At 37.2% G+C, this 22,788-nt stretch overlaps 1 protein-coding gene and 2 long non-coding RNA genes across 3 annotated transcripts; all 3 read left to right on the top strand.

Annotated features, from left to right (window-relative positions):
- Window positions 1-16,598: 16,598 nt before the first annotated feature.
- On the top strand, window positions 16,599-18,115 carry LOC110873722. The gene is made up of 5 exons (XR_002555358.2): window positions 16,599-16,752; window positions 16,851-17,128; window positions 17,224-17,296; window positions 17,672-17,745; window positions 17,838-18,115. It is a non-coding gene; the product is annotated as an uncharacterized LOC110873722 (long non-coding RNA).
- Window positions 18,116-18,713: 598 nt separating this feature from the next.
- Window positions 18,714-19,896, top strand: LOC118480859. Its single transcript, XR_004863898.1, has 3 exons — window positions 18,714-18,758; window positions 19,268-19,565; window positions 19,660-19,896. It is a non-coding gene; the product is annotated as an uncharacterized LOC118480859 (long non-coding RNA).
- A 2,193-nt stretch (window positions 19,897-22,089) lies between these two features.
- Window positions 22,090-22,527, top strand: LOC110870561 (classical arabinogalactan protein 9-like). The gene has a single exon (XM_022119743.1). The coding sequence runs from the start codon at window positions 22,090-22,092 to the stop codon at window positions 22,525-22,527; it is 438 nt and encodes a 145-aa protein (XP_021975435.1).
- The last annotated feature ends 261 nt before the right edge of the window (window positions 22,528-22,788 follow it).

Here is a 22,788-nt window from a genome sequence, read left to right as displayed (position 1 = left end):
CCAACACTTGGCATTTCTTGAGTTTGACCTTGTACATAAGCAAACTACCCTTGATCTCCATCACCCCCATATGCATATCATTCTTCCTCATAACCCTCAAAATCTTCATACCCTTCATTATATCCATCTCCTTCTATACCCGAAGATTGCCCAAATGGAAAAGATGAATGTTGGAAACCCGACTGGTTCGATGGTCTAAATGATGAAGTAGCATGAACAATGGTTGAATTTGGTGCTATTGAATAGGTTGAAGATGACTGACCCGCACCTGGGAAAAAATGAGAAAATGGTGGAATTGTAGTAGAAGGGTTAAAAGTGAGTGTAGGTTCATCTTGGGTGGTAATAGGTTGTGTAGTATTGGTTGGTGTAACATCATGAGGTGGAGTAAGGTCGGTAGTGGTGTTAGGCATGGTAGTATTTGGTGAAGGTTGAGTTGGTGATGGTATGAAAGGTGGTATTAGCTCACCCGTAGTGGGTGGTGGTGGTGGTGGTGGATCCATGTATCTAAGTGGTGTAATTGGTGTAGTTGGTGTTGTTGGTGATCCGCTGATTATGTTCTCTCTTAACAAGATTATGTTTCCTCTTAAAGTTCGCTCAATTTCTGGATCAAATGCCAATGGTGATAGCTTGTGAGAGCTTTTAGTACGCATGCACCTGTAAATACCTGCACACTAACACACCCAGCGTAAACCAGAAAAAATAACAAACTTAAAAAGATCAAAAATAACACACGTTGCGCACTACTCCACGGCAACGGCGCCAAAATTTGACGTGATGTCGTGGTCACAATCAAATTTAATCCAATTACTACTAAATAGATAGTGGCAAGTGGGTATCGAACACAGGGAGTTTGTGGAATATGTGTTATTTGAATGTTTATCTAAGTTAACTAAAATTAAACTAAATGTAATAAAAGTAAATTTCAAGAGTTGGTATGATTGATTTGATTTTTAAAACTAAGATTATTAGTCTAATTGAAAAATGAAAGTGTTGGTTGTAAACAAATTAGAGACAAATGACCATCTTTAGTTTCCGGTTTGCTTAGACATTTATGCTATCATTCCACTAGAAAGAACTACATAGACATAGTTCATGTGTGATTACTTGTGATAAAAGGGAACTAAGTACTCAGATTCCTAGAACGTGAGGTTGTTACCAGATGACCAATTAACCCTTACCCAATCCTAATTCTACCCATGATATCTCGATTGCCAACGGCACCAAGAACGTATGGTTTCAAATTAGATTAACCTAAGAATCAACAATTTACAAACAATCAATCACACACCATAACAAACAATCATAAAGACAAAGTTTGTTATTCTGGAAATTAGGAAATCAAGCATAAAGTCTAATACAAACCTTCAACCATAGATAGTCATCAAGAGTTTAGCCACTCATGGCTTGAATCATCATCCTCACACAAGTTTCAATGTTCATAACAATTAAAAACACAAACTGAATGATTGGAAATTGTCTTCAAGCACCAAGAACACTAAAAATCGCCCCTAGAACTGTGTGTAACCGAATGGGAATGATTCGAGGTGAAAAGGCATCGTAAATCCGCATTAAAAGGTGGAAGTTACACATTTACGCAGGTTAGCGCCGTAAGCTACGGTGGCCACCGTAGCTTATGGTGGCTTGGAATGGCTTACGGTGGCTTTAAACATGTCACACCCCGACCACGTAAAACATCAAATCGTGGCGGAAACGTCGGGGAGTGTTGTAACCGAATTATTGTTCCACAACCAAGGTAATTAAAATAATATTTTATTCATCACCCAAGGGTGGAATACATTGTTCAAAACAAGAACCAACATGATACATTGTCTTAAAACTACTGAAATAAAGAGTACATAATGTCATTAAACTAAGTCTAGCTCTGTTTTATGTCACTAAGGCCCAAGTCCACCCTAGCGTGTCACGATCGTCCTATGTATTAGCTCCTGAAACACATGTGAAAATAGGTACGTCAGCATAAAAATTCCTGTGAGATACATAGGTTTTGTGAAAATAGGATTCATGACTTAAGTTTAAGAAAAGTGTATAATAAAAGCTAGTCATGAATCTTGTAAAATGTTTTGTTTTGTAAATCATTTGAAAAGCGATGAAATCAAATGATATGTATAAATAGAAGAATAACGTATGGTTAAAAGAATAACCAAGTAAAAATAAGTTGTATAAAACAAGTTGTTTTTGTAAAACGAAGTCTTGGGAAAATGTGTTATTTGTGAAAAAAATGTATAAGTCCAAACTAAATGATTTAAATAACGCTATGACATGTAATACAACACAAGCACTTATATATAGGAAGTACCAGCGGCGTATCCACCATGCTTGTAGCATACTACACACATATCGTTACTTAAGTCACTTAAACAAACCACCAAAGCATATAGTTCATGTTCAAACCAATCACCAAATGTTCTTGTCTAAACCATTGTCATATGTTTAAAACCCAAAATGTAGTCATGTAGTTAAGTATGTGTAAACAAAAGTTATGTATGGTAAGTAACAAAATGAGAATACTTAACCATAAGTAAAAAGGAACAAAACAAAGTATTTTGAATAAATCAAAAAGTTATGTTTTGCCAAGTAAAAGCTTGTTTTATTGATACAAACATTTATGTGGTAAGTTAACGCATTACATTCAAGCCTTGAGACAGCAGGATAACCTAAGAGTAAAGGTTATCAAAGTAAAATGTTCACGGATTCAGTCATTCCTTTCATCCAAACCAACCCAGGATGTCAGGAACGGGATTTGTCAAGTCCTATGGTACCATTACTTACTACCGAGCGGCGAAGCTAATGTTAATGAATGTATTAAAGAACCGTTTATGCAAACCAAATGTCATACCAAATGTAAACAAGTTATGTGAAAACAATGTACTAAGTATGCTAAGTAAACATACAAAGCAGAAAAGTCATGTAAATCAATGTGCTAGCATGCTCAGTCAACATACATAGCAGAAAACGTAATGTAAAACAATGTGCTAATATGCCAAGTAAACATATGTAGCAAAGCAACGTAATGTAAATCAATGTGCTAGCATGTTAAGTAAACATACATAGCAAAACATAATGAAATCATGTACTAATAGTGTACTAATGAACATAGCAAGTATAAGTTGTGAAAACAAGAAGGCACGAAAGTAACAAGTAGGCACATGTGTTTCACCCCAAAATGTTTGGAAAACAGTAAAAGAGGGGTCTATGTACTCACTTGAGATTGCTTAGAAGTCGTAGGATAACCACCAAGCAATGCTAGAAGATCACGGAATCAAACGGCACCTATATAGGTATCTACATTAATAAACGGACCTATCGGAGGATCGGGTAGTACGAGGGTTCGTAAACCAAATAAGTAGGGGAACTTATGTAACATGGTTTAACAAAGCCTACGTACTAAAACGAAACCTATCCCAAGTGCTTTTGACCCGTTACGACCCGTTTAGGTAGCTTATGCTACTTTAACGTGTCGTTTGCGTAAAACGCGTTCGTAATGCCTAACTAGCCCTATGACAAGCAAGATATGCCTTATCATGTTTAATATAGTTTCTAAATCAGTTTAGATACCAAAATTATGTTATATAGGCTTAAAATGAATTTTTGCGCAAAAAGGGTATTTTGGTAATTTACCTAAGGCATAAGAACTACTTATCATACAACTACTTAAACATTGTGACCATAAGGTATAACCTCGGAAGGTTATTCCCTACACAACTATGGTCACCTAAAATGTTTGGTCGGATCCTAATGATCGACCAAATGGGTCGGGTTCGTAAGCATAAGCGATTGATTAGATCGCTTACCTTTACGACCCTAAACAAGCACAAATCTAAAAGCGACGAGCTAAACATGCTAGAACATGTTTAGTAAAGTTAGAAAACAGGTTTGGTATTAAAACAAACGGTTTTAATACCCTAGAGTAGTTTGGTTACAAAATACGTGAGAAAACGCATTTTGGCCGAAACTACGACTCGTCACTGAGCCTAGATAACGTGGTAATCAGTAGGTATAGTCGCTAGGGACTATAACCATCATGATTACGCTCACGTTATGAAGTTCAAACGAACTTCGCATTGACCATAAACTGGTCAATGCAGAAAGTCAAACGCAGTTTGACTTTAACGCTAAAACGAACGAAAAACGCGAAAGAATACTTACAGAAGGTCCCCGCAAGATTGATTTCCGAGTATTTCTCAGGTATGAAGTGTTTGTAACTCCAACTTAGAGAAAATCTCAGAATCAAGTGGGTTTGAATGAAGTTGGGGTTGGGTATTTATAGGAAACATGGAACCGTTAAGATCGTTTCTTGTTCCCCAAGCGTTAAATCTGAGCCGTACACCTCGTATCCACTGATTTACAAAACCATTGGCACCCAAAACCAGCCCATAGTTTAGGAGAAACCATGTGCTTAAGTGTGTAACAGCTGGAAATAGCTGGAAAACATTTCTGCTGATCTGGGAGGGGCTTACAGACCGTAAGCAACCCCATACGGTCCGTAAGGGACCTGCAGACCAGCTATGTTTCAGTTTTGGCAGTTTTGGTCCCTGTGCGCGTATGGTCGTGTTTTTGGCACTTCAAACACCCGTCAAACCCATTTTAAGGCTCTAAAATGAAGTTAAAGTATAGGGAACTTGAAACATGCTCAAAAATATGCCGGATGTCGGTTCGTTTGGCCGTACGATTGCGTTGTTCGGTTAATTACGACGGAAGTCGTAACGGACGCAAAAACGGTCCAAATTGCGCGACGAGTAGATTTTTAACAGGCCAATCACTAAAACATAATATTTTAATGATTGCATAAATTTTTGGATGTCCGGAAGTATTCAGAACGTAAGTTATGCGCGAAAATGCAAACTTATGCACTTTTTGACGCTTTTAGTCCCTGAATGAGCATAAAGTTTATTTTAACACACCGAACCCCTCAAAGCCTATTTCTAAGCTATGTAAATGATATTTAGGATGTGTTTAACTTATGATCATGTTCCAGAATGTTCGATACAGTTCAAATCGGCATACTTTCGCAGTTTGTCAATTTTAGTCCCTGTAAGCGAATTGACTGGATTTTGCCATACCAATGCCTTCAAAATTTATTTCTAAGTTATGTAAAGGTTATTTAAGGTATGTTAAGCATAAATTGATGTTCCGGAGTATTTGTCGCTTTTAACTGATTACGTTTACGCACCAGTTTGCGTATAATTCTCCAGAAAGCGATATAGAGTTTGAAATCGAATAAAAGTTGAAACATGAAAAACATCAAACATAAACAAACAAACATAGGGATCAAATAACTTTATTTCATTGATAATTGAACTGTTTACAATGATCACAAGCACAGATGTCACAGTCTCCCCTACTTGTGGAAATTTCGTCCCGAAATTTGTTTAGAGGAAACTCGTGAGAATAGATGTGGATACTTCGCCTTCATTTGATCTTCACGTTCCCAAGTAAACTCAGGTCCACGTTTAGATTCCCAGCGAACTTTAACCAATGGAATGCGCTTGCGTTTAAGCCATTTGACTTCACGATCCATAATTTCCACAGGTTTCTCAACAAAATGTAGTGTTTTATCAACACGAATTTCGTCAAGTGGTATGTGGAGGTTCTCATCAGCTAAACACTTTTTGAGATTGGATACGTGGAAAGTTGGATGAACATTTCCAAGTTCGGGAGGTAATGCAAGTCTGTAGGCTACCTTACCGATTCTTTCGACGATCTTGAATGGTCCAACATATCTAGGTGCAAGTTTTCCTTTTTTCCAAATCTGATCACACCTTTCCAAGGTGAGACCTTAAGTAATACACGATCACCGACTTGGAATTCTAAGGGCTTGCGTCGTCGGTCCGCGTAACTCTTTTGACGGCTTCGAGCTGCCTGTAAGTTATCACGAACTTTCTTAACCTTGTCAGTTGTCTTTAGAATGAGGTCAGGTCCAGTAAGCTGAGCCTCACCTATTTCATTCCAGCAGACTGGTGAATGACATTTTTGACCACAGAGAGCCTCGAAAGGAGCCATGTTGATGCTGGAGTGATAACTATTGTTGTAGGAGAATTCAATCAATGGAAGATGTGAATCCCAACTACCACCAAAATCGATCACACAAGCTCTAAGCATATCCTCCAAAGTCTGGATTGTTCTTTCAGTTTGGCCATCTGTTTGTGGATGATATGCTGTGCTCAGATTGAGTTGGGTCCCCATAGCAGATTGCATGGTTCTCCAAAAACGAGAAGAGAAACGAGCATCTCTATCAGAAATAATGTTCAAGGGAACACCATGTCGAGATACAATTTCATCCACGTAGATTTTGGCCAGATCTTCAGCAGATAGATTCTCATGGATCGGCAGGAAATGCGCTGACTTAGTAAGACGATCAACAACTACCCAGATGGCATCATGACCTTTCTTAGTGCGCGGAAATTTAGTAATGAGATCCATAGCAATGTTTTCCCATTTCCAAACTGGGATTTCTGGTTGCTCCAAAAGACCATAAGGATGTTGGTGTTCAGCCTTAACCTTGAGACACGTAAGGCATTTGGAAACGTACAAGGCAATGTCTTTCTTCATACCAGGCCACCAATACTGAGTACGAAGATCCTTATACATTTTATCTGAGCCAGGATGAATAGAATAACGAGACTTATGGGCCTCATCCATAAGCAAAGTGTGAAGATCATCTTGGCTTGGGACCCACAAACGGTCCATGAAATAATAGGATCCATCTTCCTTCAAAACAAGATCAGGCTTAATATGACAGGGTAATTCCTTACCCATTAAGTCATGTGAAACACAAGCCTGTTGAGCCTGAGAAATGCGTGCTTGGATATCAGATCGAGCTTGAATAGCAGATTGAACACGAACACAATGAAGCATAGTACGTTCCTTACGACTTAATGCGTCAGCCACGACATTCGCTTTGCAAGGATGGTAGCGAATTTCGCAATCATAGTCGTTTAGGAGTTCGACCCAACGTCTTTGCCTCATGTTGAGTTCTTTCTGATTGAAGATATGCTGAAGACTTTTGTGGTCAGTGAAAACCACACATTTTGTGCCATACAAATAGTGTCTCCAGATTTTGAGAGCGAAGACAACTGCGCCCAACTCAAGATCATGAGTGGTGTAGTTTCTCTCATGTATCTTCAATTGCCTTGATGCATAGGCTATGACTTTGTTCCTTTGCATCAGAACACAGCCAAGACCTAATTTCGATGCATCACAGTAAACGACAAAATCATCGTTGCGTTCGGGCAAAGTCAAAATAGGTGCATCACAAAGCTTCTGCTTCAAGGTCTGAAATGCTTCTTCTTGCTTAAAACCCCATTCAAAGGGTTTGTTCTTCTGAGTTAGAGCAGTTAGAGGAACTGCAATCTTTGAGAAGTTCTCGATGAAGCGGCGGTAATAACCCGCAAGACCAAGAAAAGAACGAACCTCAGTAGGAGTAGTAGGCGTATCCCAATCCTTAATCGCACTGATCTTGGAGGGATCTACATGAATACCTTGTTCGTTGACAATATGTCCTAAAAATTGAACTTCCTTAAGCCAAAATTCACACTTGGAGAACTTGGCAAAAAGTTGCTCTTTCTTTAGGAGTTCCAGAGTAAGACGAAGATGTTGCTCATGATCAGCTCGCGTCTTAGAATAAATCAAGATATCATCAATAAAAACGATGATGAACTTATCTAAATAAGGCTTGCAGACCCTATTCATTAAGTCCCTGAAAACAGCAGGAGCATTGGTCAAACCGAATGGCATGACAGTGAACTCATAATGCCCATATCGAGTGCGGAATGCTGTTTTGGGAATATCCTCTTCATGCACACGAAGTTGATGATACCCAGAACGAAGATCGACCTTCGAAAAGCAAGTAGCACCCTGTAACTGGTCAAAGAGATCATCAATGCGAGGTAGGGGATATCGATTCTTGATGGTAAGCTTATTCAGCTCACGATAATCGATACACATTCTGAAGGATCCATCCTTCTTCTTGACAAAAAGAACAGGAGCACCCCAAGGTGAGAAGCTAGGACGAATAAAACCTTTGTCAGAAAGCTCCTGAAGCTGCTTAGCTAACTCTTGCATCTCAGACGGTGCAAGACGATATGGAGCTCTGGCGATAGGATTTGCACCAGGTACGAGATTAATACGAAACTCGACTTGGCGTGCTGGGGGTAGACCAGGCAACTCTTCAGGAAATAACTCCGGATAATCCCGAACAACAGGGATATCTTGCATAGACTTACCTTGGTCTTTATCTGCTGTAACATGTGCCAAGAAGGCCACATAGTTCTTTCGCAGATATTTCCGAGCTTGAAAACAAGACATAAGCTTGAGGCTACTAGCAGGTTTTTCACCACGAACCTGTAGTATCTCACCTGACGAAAGCGGCACACGAACGATCTTCTCAAAACAAACTACCTCTGCGCGATGCTTGGCTAACCAATCCATACCAACAATAATTGTAGGTCCCTCGGAGGTTGAGGATAAACCTAATCCTTGTTATGTTTAACACTCTAGCAAGTGCGGAATCCAAGCTAGAGTGCAAACCGATAGTTTAGATGAAAGCACAAGTTACAAAGAGAAAGAGTAGACACGCAATATATCAAAGTTTTCTCTTGTATTTCAGTGGACACGGTTACAGCCCTTGACCAAACTGAAATGCTCTCTACAAGACCTTGGTTCACTCACACACATATAACTCACTGCTTTCGGATGTCTAAATGTGAACTGAACCATACATGGGATATATATACCCATAACAGATTGCATGTATCGAAGGATCAGAAAGTCTCTCGAAGGATCATCTATCGACCACAAACACTCCGAAGGATCCATACATACCTCGAAGGATGATATATCCTTCGAGGTCCATATGTTTCCTTCGAAGGTTATCCTTCGAGGTCATCGAAGGATACAAACCATCCTTCGATGACATCCTTCGAACACAAGTAAACTTACCACTAAGTGTTGACTGTTTGGCCAAGTCAAACCAGGAGGATGGTTAACTTGGTCAAACATACATTCCAACACATATACAAATCAAACACAAGACGTAAACAAGACTAACAAAAGACATCGTTTTATACATTACAAAATACAGACAAAGTACAGACACAAGTGCACCAACAATAATGTCGAAGCTTCCAAGTTGCATAGGCGTGAGGTCAATAGGAAAAAGGTGGTTGTTAAGGTTCAACTGGCAGTTGCGAAGAACAGAATCAAGAATAATAGGTTCACCACTCGCAACTTCAACAGTCAAAGGCTTACCTAGTTTCGTTCTAGACACGCGAAGCAAGGGCTCAAAAGATAACGACACAAAACTCTTATCGGCCCTGAATCAAAAAGAACAGACGCAGGTTGATTATTGACAAAGAACGTACCGTTCACCACCTCGTTGTCTGCTTGCGCTTCAACAACATTCATGTTAAAAGCTCGTCCACGAGCCTGAGCTTGAACTGGGTTCGCATTCACCAATCTTGGACACTGATTACGGTAGTGGGTCAGATCCCCACAGTTGTAACAAGAGCCTGGTGGGAAGTGAGGTCGTGCTGCTTGACCTTGTTGCTGAGCAAGAGGCTGAGCAACCTGTTGAGCCGGGTTCTGAGCTACCCGATTCAGATTGGCAAGAATGCGGCATGTAGCAGCAAGATGACCAGGTCTTCCACAGTTAGTGCATTGACGGCACTGGTGGTGTGGTTGATGATGTCCGTTACACTTATTGCACAGAGGTGCATTGCCAAAGTATGGTTTCTTGGCAAGAGGTTGCGCAGGCTGATTTTGAGCAGCTTGAGCCTGAGTAGTAACGGCATAGCTCTGGGAAGCCTTCCGCTTCCTTGAACCCTTCGAAGAACCCGCATCACTCCCCTTCTTGCTTTTACCTTTCTTGCTATCCTTCTTGTCAGAATCCTGCTTCTTACCCTTCTTGTCACCCTTTCTATGCAACTTACCCTTTCGTATCTGCGACTCAGTCAGCGTTGCAGATAGTTCGATTGCCTGACGAACAGTGGTAGGTTTACTACCAGTAACTATGTCTTGCACAGAGTCAGGTAGACCATCAATGTATCTCTCGATAGCCTTATCAAGTGGGGTAACCATTGTTGGGCATAACAAACTCAGCTCTTCGTACCTATCAGTATACGCCCGGTGCTCATCACTTACTTGTTTCAGATCATCGAACTCCCTTTCCAACGCTCGCAGTTCATGACGAGGACAAAACTCACTCATCATGAGAGTCCTCAACTCAGCCCATGTCTGTGCTAAAGCAATTTCAGCACCACGATCCCTCATGACCCCGTTCCACCATGTCAACGCCCTCTTCTGAAAAACACTAGAAGCAAACTCGACTTTGCGATTATCAGGACACTGAACATGACGGAAAGTATTCTCAATGCTCTCAAACCATTGAAGGAGCCCAGTTGCCCCCTCAGTACCACTGAACTTGAGTGGTTTAGCCGAATTGAAGCTCTTGAAGTTACAAGGAGCGTTCTGATTGATGTTGGCTTGGTTAAACTGAGCAATAAGATTCGGGAACGCAGCAGCCATATGCTGTGCGATAATTTCTGCCAGTTCGGCATTGGGAAGCTGATTTTCGCGTCGAGGAGGCATGCTAAAAAGGGGAAAACATGAGAGGAAACGAGTGAGATGATTAGATGAAAAGAACGAGACGAAACAAAATCAACAAAGCAAGGATGGTGGTCATTCGTCCGTATCACAAAGCAAACAAATGACACACAGTGACTAATCAAAGTAAATGGGTCCATAAATAATGCTTAGCGAAGACATGCTCGCCTATAAGTGAACACTCACCCCAAGAGTTCCCAGGTAAGAGTGACTGGTCCGATTATGTGGATTTGTACGAACACTCTAGCCTTAGACAGAAAACCCAGGGTACAGGCATTCACTCTTCCAGTTTGCACGTGTTCACACTATTTAGAACCCAAAAGTTTGACGAGGTTTTGAAAACTTGGAAGGCACAATGCCAAAAATCAAACTGGAAGGGTTCAAAATCATATAATAAATCATTTGAAAACAGAGGATTGTTTTTCAAAAATCGTTTTAGAAAACTGGGTTCTTGTTTTGGTGATCACCTTAGGATAGGTGAAGTGCATGTTTTAAGATCTAAACACAAGACAACTTGTGTTGGGGTCCTAGAAAGGTTATAGTCTAGGTCAAAGCATTACTAATAACCTAATTCCCTATAACCATTGGCTCTGATACCAACTCTTCTGTCACACCCCGACCACGTAAAACATCAAATCGTGGCGGAAACGTCGGGGAGTGTTGTAACAGAATTATTGTTCCACAACCAAGGTAATTAAAATAATATTTTATTCATCACCCAAGGGTGGAATACATTGTTCAAAACAAGAACCAACATGATACATTGTCTTAAAACTACTGAAATAAAGAGTACATAATGTCATTAAACTAAGTCTAGCTCTGTTTTATGTCACTAAGGCCCAAGTCCACCCTAGCGTGTCACGATCGTCCTATGCATTAGCTCCTGAAACACATGTGAAAATAGGTACGTCAGCATAAAAATGCCTGTGAGATACACAGGTTTTGTGAAAATAGGATTCATGACTTAAGTTTAAGAAAAGTGTATAATAAAAGCTAGTCATGAATCTTGTAAAATGTTTTGTTTTGTAAATCATTTGAAAAGCGATGAAATCAAATGATATGTATAAATAGAAGAATAACGTATGGTGAAAAGAATAACCAAGTAAAAATAAGTTGTATAAAACAAGTTGTTTTTGTAAAACGAAGTCTTGGGAAAATGTGTTATTTGTGAAAAAAATGTATAAGTCCAAACTAAATGATTTAAATAACGCTATGACATGTAATACAACACAAGCACTTATATATAGGAAGTACCAGCGGCGTATCCACCATGCTTGTACCATACTACACACATATCGTTACTTAAGTCACTTAAACAAACCACCAAAGCATATAGTTCATGTTCAAACCAATCATCAAATGTTCTTGTCTAAACCATTGTCATATGTTTAAAACCCAAAATGTAGTCATGTAGTTAAGTATGTGTAAACAAAAGTTATGTATGGTAAGTAACAAAATGAGAATACTTAACCATAAGTAAAAAGGAACAAAACAAAGTATTTTGAATAAATCAAAAAGTTATGTTTTGCCAAGTAAAAGCTTGTTTTATTGATACAAACATTTATGTGGTAAGTTAACGCATTACATTCAAGCCTTGAGACAGCAGGATAACCTTAGAGTAAAGGTTATCAAAGTAAAATGTTCACGGATTCAGTCATTCCTTTCATCCAAACCAACCCAGGATGTCAGGAACGGGATTTGTCAAGTCCTATGGTACCATTACTTACTACCGAGCGGCGTAGCTAATGTTAATGAATGTAGTAAAGAACCTTTTATGCAAACCAAATGTCATACCAAATGTAAACAAGTTATGTGAAAACAATGTACTAAGTATGCTAAGTAAACATACCAAATGTAAATCAATGTGCTAGCATGCTCAGTCAACATACATAGCAGAAAACGTAATGTAAAACAATGTGCTAATATGCCAAGTAAACATATGTAGCAAAGCAACGTAATGTAAATCAATGTGCTAGCATGTTAAGTAAACATACATAGCAAAACATAATGAAATCATGTACTAATAGTGTACTAATGAACATAGCAAGTATAAGTTGTGAAAACAAGAAGGCACGAAAGTAACAAGTAGGCACATGTGTTTCACCCCAAAATGTTTGGAAAACAGTAAAAGAGGGGTCTATGCACTCACTTGAGATTGCTTAGAAGTCGTAGGATAACCACCAAGCAATGCTAGAAGATCACGGAATCAAACGGCACCTATATAGGTATCTACATTAATAAACGGACCTATCGGAGGATCGGGTAGTACGAGGGTTCGTAAACCAAATAAGTAGGGGAACTTATGTAACATGGTTTAACAAAGCCTACGTACTAAAACGAAACCTATCCCAAGTGCTTTTGACCCGTTACGACCCGTTTAGGTAGCTTATGCTACTTTAACGTGTCGTTTGCGTAAAACGCGTTCGTAATGCCTAACTAGCCCTATGACAAGCAAGATATGCCTTATCATGTTTAATATAGTTTCTAAATCAGTTTAGATACCAAAATTATGTTATATAGGCTTAAAATGAATTGTGGCGTAAAAAGGGTATTTTGGTAATTTACCTAAGGCATAAGAACTACTTATCATACAACTACTTAAACATTGTGACCATAAGGTATAACCTCGGAAGGTTATTCCCTACACAACTATGGTCACCTAAAATGTTTGGTCGGATCCTAATGATCGACCAAATGGGTCGGGTTCGTAAGCATAAGCGATTGATTAGATCGCTTACCTTTACGACCCTAAACAAGCACAAATCTAAAAGCGACGAGCTAAACATGCTAGAACATGTTTAGTAAAGTTAGAAAACAGGTTTGGTATTAAAACAAACGGTTTTAATACCCTAGAGTAGTTTGGTTACAAAATACGTGAGAAAACGCATTTTGGCCGAAACTACGACTCGTCACTGAGCCTAGATAACGTGGTAATCAGTAGGTGTAGTCGCTAGGGACTATAACCATCATGATTACGCTCACGTTATGAAGTTCAAACGAACTTCGCATTGACCATAAACTGGTCAATGCAGAAAGTCAAACGCAGTTTGACTTTAACGCTAAAAGGAACGAAAAACGCGAAACAAATACTTACAGAAGGTCCCCGCAAGATTGATTTCCGAGTATTTCTCAGGTATGAAGTGTTTGTAACTCCAACTTAGAGAAAATCTCAGAATCAAGTGGGTTTGAATGAAGTTGGGGTTGGGTATTTATAGGAAACATGGAACCGTTAAGATCGTTTCTTGTTCCCCAAGCGTTAAATCTGAGCCGTACACCTCGTACCCACTGATTTACAAAACCATTGGCACCCAAAACCAGCCCATAGTTTAGGAGAAACCATGTGCTTAAGTGTGTAACAGCTGGAAATAGCTGGAAAACATTTCTGCTGATCTGGGAGGGGCTTACGGACCGTAAGCAACCCCATACGGTCCGTAAGGGACCTGCAGACCAGCTATGTTTCAGTTTTGGTAGTTTTGGTCCCTGTGCGCGTATGGTCGTGTTTTTGGCACTTCAAACACCCGTCAAACCCATTTTAAGGCTCTAAAATGAAGTTAAAGTATAGGGAACTTGAAACATGCTCAAAAATATGCCGGATGTCGGTTCGTTTGGCCGTACGATTGCGTTGTTCGGTTAATTACGACGGAAGTCGTAACGGACGCAAAAACGGTCCAAATTGCGCGACGAATAGATTTTTAACAGGCCAATCACTAAAACATAATATTTTAATGATTGCATAAATTTTTGGATGTCCGGAAGTATTCAGAACGTAAGTTATGCGCGAAAATGCAAACTTATGCACTTTTTGACGCTTTTAGTCCGTGAATGAGCATAAAGTTTATTTTAACACACCGAACCCCTCAAAGCCTATTTCTAAGCTATGTAAAGGATATTTAGGATGTGTTTAACTTATGATCATGTTCCGGAATGTTCGATACAGTTCAAATTGGCATACTTTCGCAGTTTGTCAATTTTAGTCCCTGTAAGCGAATTGACTAGATTTTGCCATACCAATGCCTTCAAAACTTATTTCTAAGTTATGTAAAGGTTATTTAAGGTATGTTAAGCATAAATTGATGTTCCGGAGTATTTGTCGCTTTTAACTGATTACGTTTACGCACCAGTTTGCGTATAATTCTCCAGAAAGCGATATAGAGTTTGAAATCGAATAAAAGTCGAAACATGAAAAACATCAAACATAAACAAACAAACATAGGGATCAAATAACTTTATTTCATTAATAATTGAACTGTTTACAATGATCACAAGCACAGATGTCACAAAACTGTCATACGGTGACAAAAAGTGCCAGTCGGCGCCGTAAGCTACGGCCCATGCCGTAGCCTACGGCAGGCTTCAACATGAAAACTTGTTTTCAGCATAACTGTTTCATTTCAACTCCGTTTTCTTCACCGTTTTCGCCAACGTTCTCGTAATTTCGTCCTCTATCATGCTATCCTCTTAATTCTTTAATTCCAAAAATTGATTTTTTTTCATTTATTCTCCGTGTTCCTTCCATTTTAAGCTCCCGTTTGTACCTGAAACACAAACAACCGTAGTCATCTAATTCTAGACAACTACCCGATTAAATGTAGGATTTTTTTATCATTTATACCACTTAAGGGTTGTCCTATGGACTACCCGTCAGGTTGCTCCTCTGGTCCTCTTCTCGTGTACGCACTAATTTATCAGTCAAGGTGTTTGCTAGTTCTACAGCTTCTTCTATGGTTTGTGGTCTAGCTGCCTTGACTACATGCCTAATCTCATTGATTAATCCCCAGATATAACGGGAGATTAATACTGGTTCTGGTGATGCAAGGGTCGGCACTATTCTAGTTCAAAGAATGTAGTAGTGTAACCCTTACTATCTACTCCAGTCATTCTAAGGTTTAAGAACTTATTTGCTATCTGTTCCTTTTCATTAGGAGGACATAATTTCCTTTCAACCATATTTTTAAACTCCTCCCATTCCATATTGTAGACCCTGTCACTTCCCCTAGATTGGAGGATAGTGTTCCACCATTCTAAAGCCAAGTTCTTAAACAGATTGGAGGCAAACATTATCTTATCCTCTTCTTCATACTTGCTTATTTTCAAGACTGCCTCGGTCTTTTCTATCCAACATAGAGCTGCAATAGCCCCTTCATTGCCTGAGAATTCTATCGGTTTACAGGACTAGAATTCTTTGTAAGAACAACCATAAGACATGGTTCTTCTTCTTTTGGGAATGGGCACTTGAAGTATTGGTCCATTGTTTACGCTGTGTTCTGGTTCAGTAGGTGGTCGTTTACTGCCATTATTACTTTTATTATCCGCTTCCTTAACTGTTTTGATAATATATGACATTGCATCTATAATCCCTTGTGCCACTATATGTTGGATGGCACTGTTATCTACTTGGTTTCCATTATTATCGTTATTCTGCTTTTCTTGATTCACTTCGTCGTCCATCTGAATTTTAAACATTTACCACATATTAAAATCATAAGATAATATTTAATGCAAACAATCACATAACAAGCATATTGATCAAAATCGTCGAACATTGCGACCTTTACTCTATTTTATATTATGCATCCATATCTATTACAAATACAACTGGAATTGAAAATACAATACTAGTATGCATCCGTAGCTGTTATCTAGATATTATATATATATATATATATATATATATTTCAACTTACAAACATACATACATACATACATACATATATATATATATATATATACTACTTTATAATACATATAGGAAGGACTTCTTAAAGTCCATAAAAATTCCCTTCAAACACCTCTAAAGCATGGTTTACAACCCTCTAAAGCACAAAATAATTTACACTTACAATTATGCCCCTCCAAAACTTTTAGCATTTACCCGGATCCATCATCACCGTCCATTTCCTTTCACTTATTCACACGGATCGTGATCTGACGGGTGATATTGTTTTCACACGGATCCACCTTTCCCCTTCCTTCTCTCTCATCTCTCTCACAACTCACATCTCACCAGATCTCATCCGCCCCCAACTCCATGCTTTCTCTCTCCCAGGCGATTTCTAGATCTAGGGTTTCAATAACCCTGAATCGTTCATTTTCTCTCAATCCGACAGAAGATCCAGTGGGGTTGACCTCTAGGTACCGTTTTAAACCACATCTAAAGTTTTTGTTTGTTATTCGAGTCTGATATGTTTGTTATTTGTGTTGAATCGTTCATTTTCTCTCAAATCTGACAGAAGATCCACTGGGTTTTTCTCTAATCGGCACAAGATCCACTGTGGATGACATCTAGGTACCGTTATAAAACCACATCTAATGTTTTTTGTTTGTTATTTGAGTCTGATTTGGATCTGGTTAAAATTCTGTTTGCGAGGCAATGCTTGAACGGGTCTCTGACATGATGGAAAAGGATTTGATTCTTGTTGGTGCAACTGGTATAAACCATCTTCTCTGAGATCGGTTGTTGCTTATGTTAATCCTCATCGTCTTCTGTTCAGATCTTGTTTTAATACCGGTAATTGTTTAATCTAGCTTTAGTTTACTTTGTATCTGTTGTTTTTGGTTGATTTTAGGTGTTAAAATCATGTTTTATATGATGAATTTGTTCAGATCTGCGAAAGTTTTGGATGATTCTGGATTTGTTATTGTGTTAGGAGATGTCGTGTTCCTCAAGCCTGAACAGGTTGGCTCTTAGTCTAACCCTATTTTTTCATAAATTTTAATTGTTAATTCTTGGTGAGATCGTTTTGTTTTATGTAAATCTGTTAGTTTGTAGGTGTTATGATATTGGGAATTTATCATTTTGTGAAAAAAATCATCATTACTTTTTTTTTTATTAAAATAACTATTTCAAGATTCATATTCATGTTAAATTGCTGAGATACTAGGTTTGACTTACAAATAGTCAACATTTTTGCTCTTAGTTTTTTGTATGTAGATTATGCAGATGTGTTTTGATGGTAATACGAATGACATTTTTGCTATAGTTTCACCATGAAAATGTTCTGTTTTATCATGTGTTTTGATGATAATACGACTGACATTTCGGGTAAAACAGGGCTATGAGGTTTTGAAGAGAGTTGTTGATGTGATTGGGCAATATGATAGAAAAAAGCTTGAGCAATTAAGCGGGTATGTACAATAACTATTTCAAGATTCATATTAATGTTAAATTGCTGAGATACTAGGTTTGAGTTACAAATAGTCAACATTCATATTCACAGCTGCCACCTGCTGCTGTTGTTGAAGGTTTCTGTATGCATTATGGCTTTGCATTGATGACGGTTGATGTAAATTCAGAGAATGAAACTGCGACTGAATTTGGTTTTGTGGCAGCGATTGACCGATGACATTTTGTCGATTCAGTTGTTGACTTGGATCGGTCAACTGTTGATGAGGCTACATCATCGAGGCTAATGGGCTCATGGTGATGGCTTGTGGCAGTTTCTGTAACAGGTCAAGTGGCATTGTTGACCTTTGACTATTGAACTGCAAGTTGTTTTGAGGAAGCGTTTGTGCTGCTCCGTAGTTTTGCAAAACGGATCCAAATAACGGTTTCAAGCAACCGGTTTGGACCGAGTTAGCAAGTGAAGAGCTTTGCTGCATGTTCATCCATTGTTTCAAACTTAAACCGGCTCATAGGTATGTTTTTGAGATTTTGATAAGTTTACTAATTCAGTACTTAGTTAGAACAAGCGATTTGATGCTTCATGGTTTTTAGGGATTGTTTTTCTGATTGAACTTCTTTGTTTGTTAATCTTGAATGCAGGTGTGGTTTGCATGATGCTTAGAAAGAAACTTAATGTTGATTCTAAAGAGGTATCTCTCCTTATGGTTTCTTGTTATCGCGTTTTCAGTTGAGATATGGTAGATTTCTTCTTGTTGTTGATGTGGACAGACACATTATTAATTTGTTTTATACGCGTGAATAGGTAACTAAACGAGTGGACGCGTGTTTGGGGAAAATTGGTCGGGTTGGAACGGGAGAACAGACGGTGACATAATGATAATGGTGAATGGTGCCTTCTTTGTGCCGTCTGGTGATGGGTTGAGCGCAATCTATGCAAAGGCGTCGAGCTATGAGCCCAAGTCGGCTGTGCTTGTGACGCAGCTGACCAAGTATGCTGAGTCTTTGGTGGACCAAGGTATGTGTCTACATAGTACATACTCTTTGCTTTTACAACTTGCATGTTATGCTAACTTGGGTTTTATAGTAATTTGTCATCTTGGCGTTTTTCACCCAACTTGCCATATGATTCTTTATAGATCTGTGGTTAAGTTGTCTTTCCTACTCTTTAGTGGTTATTCTTTGCTATTTCAACTCCACTTTTCACTTCTCACATGGGTCATCTACCCTTTTTTTCTGAATATGACATCAACTGATATAAGCGTGGAATTTTGTTTTAAATATAAAATGTGTGTGCGGCTCAATGGTTTTGTCATCCAGGTTATGGGACTAGCACTATGTTTTGAATCTTTTATTTTTTGGTCAATTTTTATTTTTTTCATTTTTGCACTTTCTATGTATTTATTATTTTTGGTAAATTGATATCTGGTTTCAAAAAGGAGGGTGGTTCCTTTTTGGCTATTTGTGGTTGTATTTACAAGTGGTAATATTAAACAATATACCAACTGACAAGAGTTGTTTCAACAGGGAGAAAAGAGTTGTTTGAACAGTTGAACAGGAGCCAACAGTGAACAACAGGCATCAGCTCCGAAAGGACATCTGCTTTTTGCTTTGAAACCATACACATTAATAGTCAACATCTACTTTTGTCATTGGAACTCTACATTTTCTACATTTGACTATCTTAACATTATATATAGTCTACAACACTACACACTTTCATACACTCCATCCAACTTTCTTCAAACACTAAACCCCCATCTTCAGTGTGCTTGCGGATGCATAGAAAGAACAACATTCAGAAAATCAATTCAACTGTCTAATTGTAAGTTAGTTTCAGTTTAACTCACGGTTACTTTTAAAGCTCACTTTCTGTTACCATTGTATTCTTAACAAATTGTGATTTACTTTTATTTTAGGACACTACTTTCGTCTGGGTCTTGCATTGTTTCTCGCCTCTATACATTTTGATTCTTGCATTATTTCTCTTTTTTTTAACATCTCGGTCCTGCATTGTGGTAAGTATTTCTCAATTTTTTAATCAGTTTCTTAGTTGAATCGATTGAATTGCAATTACGGTTACAGTTCCGTCAATCCATTCATCCCGTTCGTCACCATATGTAACAATTTTATTTCTATTAAATCAATTCACTTATATTCTGTTTCCATGTTTATCAATTTCTCACTTCTTAAATCGCAAATGGGGTTACATTTATAAATTATGTACCAATACTCTTCTTATTCTTATTTTCTTTTTGAATCTGCATATGCATAATGATATTGCGTAAGATTTTTACAGTTTGATATCGCATGGCTCTTATATCACTTTAATACCCATCAAATTGGTTTTAGATTTTGCATATGTATGTGACTGAAACATATATATGTGTGGCTGAATTTAAATTTGAAGAGCACAAAAGTAAAATGGGCACTGAATAGTAATTGATAATATGTATTTTTACCATTGAACCCTTTTCCATATTTTAGAGTAGTAATTTTTATTTGTCTTGAATCATGTGCTTAAATGCAACTATTGTTTCAATTATTCATACCTTTACCTGTTTTTAATTTAATCAAGTTTTTCTGTTGTTGAATCCACATTTTGATTTTAATTAGAAAATTCATTTACTTTTCTGTTGATAATTTCTATTGCAAAATATGTAATCTGTGTGTTGTGGTTTTATGAGGCTATGTTTAAATTTGCAAAATTGTGCCTAATATGAACATTCATCCTATAAACGCCTTGGTAACACAGCAGATAAAATTGACCAATTTCAAAGTATAAATGGTAACACAGCAGATAAAATTGACCAATTTCAAAGTAAATAGTTGGCAAACAATAACAAAAAGAATGGATTTTGAATTTCAAAATGTAAATCAACGGTGGATAAGTGTGACCCGACTTTGAGTGCGAGCGTAATTAAAACTTAGTCTATATATTTATTATTAAGTTTATTTGTTTAGGGATAAGATTAAAAGAAAAACACGATAACATGCAAATACGTTATTTTTTCCATATCAATTATCATTCTCAACATTTCACCTCAAATATTTTCTGTTAATCGTGACCTCAAAATTGAAAAAAAAAAACAATGTTATTTTTACTACGTATATATTTATCAAAAACAGGGGAAAATATATATAAATAAATTTATTCCTGTGTATATATATAATAAAATAAAATTTATAATTTGATTTTAAATAATCATGTCAATTCAACATTCACATGTTAGGATTAATTCAAAAACTAAATTCGCAACTCAGACTTTGGTTTGGATTATCAACCTATATATTTTTTTCCAACCAACGTATTATATTTTTTTTATTTGTTATTTTTCTCGAACAATTCTTTAGAATTTTTTTTTTATTTTCAAATGTAAACAAAAATTATCTATGTAGTAAATTAGAGGTGTTCATTCTTGAATTAGACTCGAAATGTCGAAATCTAAACTGAACTAAATTCGGATAACCAAATCGAATTCGGGTATCAATAAAACAATGTAAAAACTATAAAAAAACCTATGAAAGTAATTTTACAAAATGAAATTTTAAATATATAATTTTGATATGTTGTTTGTCATTGTTTTTATACAGATAATAAGGGTAATTTTCTTGTATCAATTATATGAAATTTTAAATATATAATTTTGATATGCTGTTCGTCATTATTTTTATACACATAATACAAAATAACATTGTTAAGTCCAAATTAAAGTACGATACTTTGTGGTCACGGTGATCATAATAATTTGAATTCTATGAGAAACTGACAAGAGGAAAAATAACGTTTGTATATAACAATTTTCTTCTATTAAAAAACTAATTAAATCAATAAGAGGAAAAATAACGTTTGTATATAACAATTTTCTTCTATTAAAAAAACTAACTAAATGCAATGATAATTTTAGTGAGTTAAATTTATCCAATAATATTAGGAGTGAGAAATATTAAGTGAGACTTTCCTTGAATTTTACAACTAAAACACCAATTTGGTAAATATTATTTCCACCAACACTCTTTTGGGCAAAAACTCTAAAATGTTTTCCCTCCAATTTATTCATTACTTAGCTTAGTTACTAAGCTTACTGTTGCTATAATGAGTTTGTTAACATACATCCATTTTAATTAAAAAAAAGCTATAATAAGTTAGTTAAAAATGAAAAAAAAACTGTAATAACTTAATTAAAGAATACAATTAAAAAACACAATGATAAACAGAATATCATAACTTTGTATTTATAAAATTGTATTTAAACTATTTTTATTTGCTTAAAAATTGATCTTTATATCCAATCAAAATTGTATTTTTCAGTTTACAATTCATTCCAAACACATATCAATTGAGAGGTATGGGTGGTGGTTATCCAATTCCAATTGTACCACAAGGGCCTTCAAGTCATGGACGATCAAACCCTTTTCCAGTGACAACCCCACCTTCCGTAACAAACCCACCTCCCGTTACAAACCCACCTCCCGTCACAAACCCACCTCCCGTCACAATCCCTCAAGATAATGATCCAAATACCTGGACGGATGAAGAGTTGATTTGGGCGTATGACTATACCTTTGCTCAACTACAATTTGGGGCACTACATATTGGGGAGGGGCATTATCGTCCATTGGCAAACACTCCTACGGTGCCAAACCATCCACCATCTTCAAACCCCCCTCATGTGGAAAACCCCCATCAAACACAAGGAGTACCGAACTGGGCTGAAGGGTACGAAACCGATCCTGGAGCGGAATACGAACCACCCTTGGATGAAGAAATGATTTGGGAACCTTAAAAAAACGTTATTGATGAATGCATCCACCGAAACGACGATGATAATGATTGATTCTCCTATGATTTGGTGTTTTGTTTTTGAGTAATATTTAATGTGATTTACTAAATGTTCTATTATGTGTTAGTTATTTTTATTTCAATGTATTTTTGTTTTGTATTAGTTTGAATTTTATTTATCTAGATGCTTCGGTTTTAATTATGTATTAATATAACTTTTTAATTTTAAGGTTATTTAAATTTTAATCATGTATTACTTTAATTT

The sequence above is a fragment of the Helianthus annuus genome, chromosome 8, assembly GCF_002127325.2.
Source record: "Helianthus annuus cultivar XRQ/B chromosome 8, HanXRQr2.0-SUNRISE, whole genome shotgun sequence".
Taxonomy (NCBI): Eukaryota; Viridiplantae; Streptophyta; class Magnoliopsida; order Asterales; family Asteraceae; genus Helianthus; species Helianthus annuus.
The sequence above is the reverse complement of the archived record's forward strand: the minus strand, read 5'-3'. Positions and strand labels throughout refer to the sequence as shown.